We start from the raw sequence: 9169 nt of genomic DNA on the forward strand, positions 1-9169 counted from the left end.
TTGAATTGAAAACCAATAACTTGCATCAGGCTTAGTTCTTACTTTGGGAACAAGATAACTTGTGAGATCTATTGTTTCTCGAAGAGTGTTGGCAGTAAATATGCTTTTTGGTTCGTCAACCTGCACCAAAAGGCAGGGGGCATATGTTGAGCACCAATATAACCATTGGACGGTCCACGATGGCGACGCGAACGGTCCGCGCGTGCTCAGAATCAGTTAGAGTTCTAGATTTCTAGCGAGATTTGTTAGCAATACCTGCGGGATTAACTCGAGAACTGATTGTAACAGGTCCAGACCTTCCCCTATATATATGAAGGGGTAGATTGAGAACCCCCACAATCGATCCAATCAAATCTACTTATCAAATTTATCTTAATTGCACTGTTCTTTCCATTCCTTAAGAGGAGTAATCTAGCCCTATTTTAGATCTAGTTTAGTCTTCCACAACCATCACTCTTCGATTCTACGCCGATTAGGGATGCCCCGGGTGGCCTGCCGACCTCGGAGCAACCCCTGGAACTCTTCTCCTCGACATGATCTACCTGGAGGCGAGTTCTAGGGTTCTTCACGGAGATGAAGACCCTGCGACATCGCGGACGGTCCAGCCCCAGGAGCGGACCGTCTGGATGTGTGCAGAGGAGGATCCGCTCCTACGCCCATATGTCGCAGACCGTCCAGGCTAGGGTCACGGACGTCCGTGCCGCCGTAGAGAGCACTGCCAGGTGGTTCATTCTAGTGTTTGGCACACAGATCAGCGCCAACAAGTAAGGAAATAGAGGTGGTTGAGGAGTTAAGCCACGAAAATAAGCATGACCTTCCTCTCGTCGATGGTGAATGGGAGAAAGACAATTGAATAAAACTTATTAGACACCCAAAAGGGTCTCGGGACGTTGCGAAGATTGTTCGTTGAGCAAATCCATGAAAGTTTAGTAGTTGGGACTCCACCTCGGATGGAGGTTCGAAGGATCCTAAACCCTAAACAAAAATGGAAGTGTGTGAATGAAGGATAAGACTTGAGAATTGAAAGTGAAAGTGTGTGAATGAAGGGAAGGACCACCTCTATTTACAGAGTGAATTTAATAATTTTTCTGGTTTTTTATTGATTTTTTTTTGGATTTTTGCAAATTAAAATGACTGAAATTGAATGGATGAATCGCATGCTACCACGTGGACACCAAGCGGTCGGTGCCAACTGTGTCCGGACGGCAACGGTCGTGGCCCAACGCACTGGTCGGTACAAACCGTGTGGTCTCCAACATGGGTGATGTCGCCTAGACCGATCGGTCGGAGACCTCATCCGATCAGCCAGCCAGTCGTACCATCCCGCGCTGCGTCTGGAGGGGTCGACACCGATCGTCTGAGCCGTCATGCTAGCGGTCAATACCGCCCCCATTGACACCGGTCCGAGGAACCATGCATGCATGCTGGCCATAGTAGAAATATCTTGGATAGTTAGGCTGCGGCCAGTAGATTGTGCATGTGATTGTGCAAAACACTGTTTTAGACTACTGTTTATCGAGTGAAGTTTGAATAAGAGATGTGATAAGTAAAGTTGCTGAAGATGGCCTTATTAGTAGATGATGAAAGATACTGAATGCTGCGGCAGGCACTGCACATGATCTTCTGGCATGATTAGCTTGCACCAAGCTGTACATCAACACTACAGCTCCCGTTTTATTTGCTGACTTGTGCGCCAAGGTTTTCCTTTGGCTTCGTCTTTATAGTAAGCTAGTGACAGATTCAAATGCCTTTTATATATCAAGAAGCCTTTATAAGAATCACAGCTAGTACAGTATCTACCAATGCAAGCAAGAGCTAAGGGCTATTCCTAGTGAAGATTTCATTTGAGTTTCATCTTTATTAAATTTTCTGTCACATAATCAACTAGGATGATATGGTAATAAGAATTTAATAAGGAGATAGATAAAGATATTTCTATGAGAGATGAGAGAGTTGCATCTAGTTGAAACTCAGTGTACACGGTTCCATAAACAAAATTTGATGTGACATTGTTTTAAAACTGTACAGTAAGTGTGAATAGCCTAACACCACCTATTGGATCACTATATTTTCGGCAGCGGCTCATCATCCATCGTTAATTAATAGTTGTTTGTATGGTAGCCAGAAGCATCGTTTCCCACGTAGTCCGCCACCGGCGAGCTCGGCAAACCAGCGGAGAAACTCGGGGAGGTGACGCCGCCTACAGTTTTCGCCTTCATTGCCTGGTGGTGCAAGCTGTAGCTCCCCACCATTGCTTGCTGGTCTGCCGGCGCGTGACGAAGCATGCTCCAGGAGGAGTCGTCGTCGTTCGTTGCAGGTGCTGCGGCTGAGTTGGCCGTCGTGCTGGGCAGAGGCAAGCCACCGGTTGCGAAGCAGTTGAAGTAGCTGGAGTAATCCAGCAGGGAGTCGACGAGGAACTCGTCGCCGCCTTCGACGGAGCTGACGTTGGGCGTTGCGGTGGAGTAGTAGTGCTCCTCGCCGCCCCCGCCGGCGGACTTCTTGGCGGCGCTGGCCTCTTCGGCCCCTTTGTGGTGCACCTTGCACACGACCCATTCATCCTGAAGATAATAAACCAAAAAACAGAAACAAAAAAGATACGATTTTTTCAACACGTCCAAGAGAAGAATTAGCTAGCGTTGTTGAAGAAGTAGCAGTAGCAGTAGAACTGAAACCGCACGTTATTACCTTGGGATTGAAGCGTAGGTCGTTGCAGGTGTGCCTGGACTTGCCCTCGAGGCGGAACTCGTGCATCACCCAGTTGGTCTTGGTGCCGCGCGGAGCCCTGCCCATGTAGAACACCAGCGTCTTCCTCATCCCCACTAGCTCGCGGTCACGGTCACGCCCTGCAGCTGGCTTGAAGATCTCCCTGTCCTTGCCTGTGGCCTTCCAGTAGCCCTCCTTGGTGGCGCGGTTCGCGCGCGTGCCCGTGGGGTATTTCATGTCCTTGTGGCAGAAGAAGTACCACTCCTTGGAATTCTCCCCCATCTTCGCCTTGCCTTAGTGATTAAGCATTAATTTACACATGTACGTCTAGCTAGTAGCTACCGGCCTTCTTGTCAAAAGAAAAGAAAGGAAGAAAATCAGCTGTGTGTAATGACAACTTACTTGGGAGATCCCATGGCTCGCACTTGTTGAGGTCCACCTCCCCGATGGCGTGCGGCGCGAAGCTAGGGTTCAGGAACTTGTGCAGGAGGTAGCTGGTGATGACCTCTTCGTCTGTGGGATGGAACCTGAAGCCAGGAGGCAGGACCAGGCCGACTCCTCCACCATGCTCCGACTTCACACTAGGCTCCAGCTCCACCATGGCCGGTCGCCTGAAGCACCAGGGACCACTGCTAGCTCTGCTGCCCAGCCTGAGTAGGAACAGCCGAGGGGGAAAAAGCAGATAAAAAAAATGGAGGAGGAAGCTTGTGGGCACAAGAAAGATGGAGGAATCGTTAAGAAGTGGGAGAAGGAAGCCGAGTTTTATAGCGCTGCGGTGGCTTGCCGAGGAAGGAAAGTCTTCACACGGTTTTGATTAATTAGGACAGATAAAAAAAATTATCTATATATTATCTAGGTCCAGGTATATAATGAATCATGGCCATCGGATCAGTATCAAGATTTCAGTTGCATTTACTTGATGTTTTTTATTGCCTCACTATTCAAACACGAGACTAAGGGGCTGTTTGGTTTGTGGCTAAACGTGCCACACTTTGCCTAAGGTTAGTCGTTCGAATTTAAGAACTAACCTTAAGCAGAAAAGTGTAGCAAAGCGGAGCAAGTTAGTCATCAAACCAAACATGCCCTAAGTTAGAACTACAACCTATTCCTAAAAGTATACACGCGTATCATATAAGCTCGAACCCAGCACTACTATAAAAACCATTTTACACTCGGTAAAGGCTTAACAAATATTTTATCGATAAATGGTTCTTTGCCGAGTACTTTTTTTCGCACACTCGGCAATGCAAATTAAGAATAAAAAACCCCCAAAAACAGCAAATCATTTTTTTAAATTATGGGAACAACTCACCCACCACTATCCATTACCATATTCATCGCCCTATCATTTTCACTATTATTTTGAATCAAATTTACATGCTTTGTGAATGGTGAAATTTGAACTCGCAACCTCTCTCGCGCGTACCCTCCTCTACCACTACACTACTACATCAATTATATCTATATTACGCTTCTATTCCTCATGTACTATAACAAACCGAGAGTAATTTGATTATTTAAGGTACTAAATGAATTTATTTGAAAATGTGACTAACTATAAAGTTGCATAACTTTTGAGATCTACAAGTTCTATTTTGATAGTTTCTACATCCGAGACCGTTTACAAAATTTGAATTTCAAATTTAAAACTTCACATGAATTTTTCAATGATAAGATGATTTCAAATAAAAAAATTATCAGTTACAAAATTTCATTACATTTCAAGATCTACAACTTTTATTTTGATAGTTTTTCCATCCGAGGTATTTTAAAAATTTCAAATTTTAAAATTCAAACATAGTTTTGCATGACAAGATGATTTCAAACCAAAACATTGTCAACTACAAAGTATCATAACTCTTCAATACCTACAAATTTCATGTTGGTGGTTTTTTCTTTCGAGGTCGTTTTAAAATTCAAATTTAATTTTTTTTAAATTTAGACGTAGTTTTCGTTGACAAGATGATTTTAAATGAAAAAGTTGCCAACTACAAAATTCTCTTTGCCTATATACAAATTTGTAGTTAAAAACTTTTTTATTTGAATTAATTTACTGCTTTAAAATGTGATTTTTAAATTGTCTTTGCATAGTGTTGAAAAAACTCTTTGCCGAGTGTCAAAAATAAAACACTCGGCAAAGAAGTTTTTTGCTGAGTGTCAAAAATAAAACACTCGGTAAAGAGCTTTTTCGCCGAGTGTTTTATTTTACCGAGGGTTTTTTTCCGTGGCACTCGTTAAAAAACTTTTGCCGAGTGTCCGAAAAAAACGATTGACAAAATATTTGGCACTTGGCAAGAGCCAAATTCCGGTTGTGCAGGCCCGGTTGCTTCCACACCGGGAGGCAGAGACCATCCGAGGGGCTAGGGCTCGGCCCCCATTCATTTGCTAGAGGTTAGTTGTTGGGGTTCATGTTTTTTTTTCTTTCTTTTTTGGCGATGGATGGCGACTGCCATCTCTTGTGAAAAAAATCTGAGCACGCGTCATCGCCGTCGCTCGACTCCGCCCGCATTCATGGCCGGACACACATGCATGGACGCGCGGCCTACAGTACTCCATGTACTGTTTTCATAATATATACGTCTGGTCGATTTTCTCTGCATTATTTTCTTATGTGTGTGTATATGCTTTCTTTTCTTTTGGGTCTTGGATCGATCAGGCAGCCGCTGTGCAAATTCCTAGCCGGCGCCGGTGGTAAACGAAAGTGAATTGCTAGCTACGACGACATGTCGTCTTTGAATAAAGAAAAGGATCGAAGACGACGGAGATGGGAAAACTAGTGATCTGTAGAGTTGTTGACAGATACATGCATGACCGACCTTTGTATTTTGTATTATATTTGTATGCATGGAGACGACCAGCTCTACAGCCCAGCCTAGAAAGAGGCGACATGTCACATATATAGGAGTGATAGAGACACTCCACGTACGACCCTGATGGGTGTTTAGGTAGCTAAGTACGCCAAGTCCAGCTATGCTAACTTAAAGCAGAGGAGATGATGGTCACCATTAGAGCAACTTCAACATTTCACTAGACACCCCCACCCCCATCCACCCACACACAAAGTCCTGGTTTGAGGTTGCAACTTTGGAGGTATAGATGTACAAACAGGCCACCCGACACGGACCCGGTCCAAACCCGTTTTGGCCCGGTACGAATAGTGCCGGGCCAGGCATGACCCGTTGATGCTCTGGGCCGGGTCGTGCTGGCCCACGTGCCTAGGGACATGCCCAAACCCGACACGCACAGGGATAAATCATGCCGGGTCGGCCCGTCCGCCCGATGGGTCTGAACGTATCGGGCCGACCACTGACCCGAACCAACAGTACAACAGTATATAAATACATACATTTAACACAATTAATCAGATATAATAACATATTATTTACAGATATTAAGACAACATAATTCATTTGTCAATTCACAAGATAATACCAGATTAATACAAATATGAAATGATCACAAGAAATAACAGTTGGTTCACCAGATATTACACAAACACATATATGAAATGACTATTAGGAGCTGTTAGTGCAATGGCCGCCTCATTGAAAACCTTCTTAGGTAAAAACTCACACCTCTTGAGAAAACCCTAAGAAGGAAAAAAGAGTGCAACCCAGCTCTCAAGTTTATAAACTCATTACAATCCATTACAGTGTGTACAAATCATTAGTTCAATACAACTCATAAGACATAAGGCTAGTAGGTTGCAAGACTAAGCATTTTCATCATCCCTAGCTGATTGTGTTGCTGGATCATCAAGCCACAGGTTGTCATGCTCAGCTTCAAGTTCTTGTGTGTCTTCCTCCACACTGTATTGCAGGTGAGCATCAACAAGTTCCCAATCTTTGATGCAGGACAATATCTCTACCATATCAGGAGCTAGACGACGTCGACGCTCTTCAATCACCCTGCCAGCATGACTAAAGGTAGACTATGAGGAAATAGTAGTTGTTGGCACAGTCAAGACATCTTTAGCTAGTAGTGAAAGAATAGGATAAGTTAACTTATGTTGATGCCACCAAGAAAGGACATTGAAGTCCTCATCAAGCTCAGTGATAGTATCACTGTCTAAGTAGGAAGCTAACTCAGAGGTAGATGCAACAGTAGAGATAGCTTGAGGGGTTGAAGAAGAAGAACCTGATCTCCTTCCTAGAGGAGTAGAGAACTCACCATCAAGGTCATCATCACCATAAATGTCATCCCATGCCATTTTTTCTTACCAGATAGGTGAGATGATGGTTGGTGGCCGCCACACATGCGCGTGTCACCAAATTTGGTCTCATACAACTGAAATACCTTGGTTAGCTTAGTACGAACATCAAATGGAAGCCTAGAGTAATCCATACCAGTTAAACTGGATAACTTGATAAGGACTTGTAATACCCAAGTTGTAAAAAATAAGAAAAGAGATAATTTCTTTATATGGTTTGCCTCTACATATAAACATATGTGAACACCCCATTTAAAAGTAAGTAATTAATAAATGACACATCACTAAATTGTGCATCATGTTGGCTTTTATTTGTATGTGCATTTAATAATAATAGTAGTCACATTAATAGAAATAAATTAATATCCAAATTTGAGAGTTAATGACTAACTTGAATATTTGGAAATGAGGAATAATCAAGAAAATGAAAAGGAAAAGAAATAAAAAAATTGTAAAAGAAAAAGAGAAGAGAGAAAATAGCTGGTTTGGGCCACAGGTGTCATTTCGGCCTAGGAACACGTCACCACGCGCGCAGTCCAGCGGATGGGTGGCGCCGACAGGTGGACCATCCCGGTCAGTCGCTCGCCGTGAGCAACCATTGAGTGATGCGCCGGACCCACTTACCTGCGACTGCCCCGCGCACGCCAGATCGCTCTCAATCCCGACTGATGGGCCCCACTGGCCATCAACACAGGCAGAGTCCGCACGCCAGCCGTCTCGCTGTTCTCGGGACCCCACTCGTCATCCACACACTGCACGAGTCCTGCACTCTCGCTGCCGGGTGGACCACTCCCGTCAGTTCCGTCTCCTCAACCACCTCGCGACAAAACGCGGTTGGATGTGCCGCATCGTGAGCTCCCTTCAGGCCTCATACCACCGACCCCTCCAGGGTATAAACCCTACGCCCGGCGTCCCTTTTCCTTCTTCCTCCCCTCACAACCCTCGGGTCACCTCGGGAAGTTGGGCGCCGCCGCTACCGCTCGGAGCCATTGCCGCTGCCGCCGCCAAGCCACCTCACCGTGAGTACAGAATTCCTCACGTCACCGGACCTAGGTAAGATTTCCCCGACTCTCCTCCTTACCCTCATCAAATGTAGGCCCGAGTGATTGAGTTTTCCTGTCGCGTTGGGGGCGCTGATTGCTCGTCGGCACTGGTAGAACCACCGTGGACTGCCCTCTCCTATGGACCGTAGTTTTCATTGATCATACACATAAATTGGTTCGCTAGATCGATTCGCCGTATTGCAGGCTCCGTGTGGGAGGTTTTAATTGGGTTATGGTACGTCGATTGGTTCAGGAGAACGGAGTTGCGTGCCATTAATCCGTAGTCGTAGATCACAGATCGGATGGATAGCGTGGCGTACCACTTCATGGCATGAGCAATCTAATCCGGGGCGTCCGGTGTTGATCGGACGGCTAGTGATCAACGATACCCCTTCGCGTATGCACTTTTCCATATGAGTCCCTGGACTATTTAAAAATAAACCCGCCATCCAATGCGACAGTAGTCTGAGTCTAGGTTATTTTGTGGACTAACCCTCGAGCTTCTCAGTATTATAAGCGCGGTCCAGGGAAATATAAAAATCAGAGAAATTCATTTTGAAAGTGATTTTTAATGCAAAAATAATTGTAGAAACTTGTAAAATTCATAGAAAACTCATGCTAACTCCTTTTCAATCCATTCATGTTTCTATAATTTTGTAATAATATTGTTTATCACTTAGTGCCACTGTTTTAACATGAAATCCATAGTAGAATTGATCCCTCAATTAATTTTTGTACCAAACACTTAAGAACTTGTGAAAATCATAACTTAAAATCCGTAATCTGAATTTAGTGATTCTTTTTCCTACGATCTCATTTTAATGCGTAGATTATTAATATGTATTCTGTATTCATGTTTGGTGTGATGTTAATTTATCCCTTGTACTATGCTTGTTTGTGTTGTGGCGAGTAGAAGAGCCGGTGGCTGAGGATCCGGGTGTTCAGCAGGTAGACGTTGCTGAGCAGAAGCTCATTGAAGGCAAGTTGTGCCCTTGACCACTTTTATTTACCCAATAATGTTCTTTATAATCATTTATTCATGCATAGGCTTAATTTTGATGGACCCAATAGGTCGTCCCAGTCTGGTTATCTTTTCACCTTGTTGACCTCTGATTTTTTGGGTAGTCATTGCTATTGCTTTACATGGTTTTGGGTGTTGAGATAACTACGACACATGATTATTCTTTATTATTGTTCTATTACTGTTCATGAT

The 9169-nt window shown here is 44.3% G+C and overlaps 1 protein-coding gene across 1 annotated transcript; it reads right to left on the reverse strand.

The window, feature by feature from the left end:
• Window positions 1-1960: 1960 nt before the first annotated feature.
• LOC100281227 (uncharacterized) lies at window positions 1961-3438 on the reverse strand. The gene is made up of 3 exons (NM_001154146.1): window positions 3106-3438; window positions 2686-2996; window positions 1961-2558 (listed from the first exon to the last, which is right to left on the reverse strand). Exons 1-3 carry the CDS (start codon window positions 3302-3304, stop codon window positions 2100-2102), a joined length of 969 nt encoding a protein of 322 aa, NP_001147618.1. The 5' UTR covers window positions 3305-3438; the 3' UTR covers window positions 1961-2099.
• Window positions 3439-9169: the final 5731 nt, after the last annotated feature.

Source organism: Zea mays, chromosome 2, assembly GCF_902167145.1.
Source record: "Zea mays cultivar B73 chromosome 2, Zm-B73-REFERENCE-NAM-5.0, whole genome shotgun sequence".
Classification (NCBI taxonomy): domain Eukaryota; kingdom Viridiplantae; phylum Streptophyta; class Magnoliopsida; order Poales; family Poaceae; genus Zea; species Zea mays.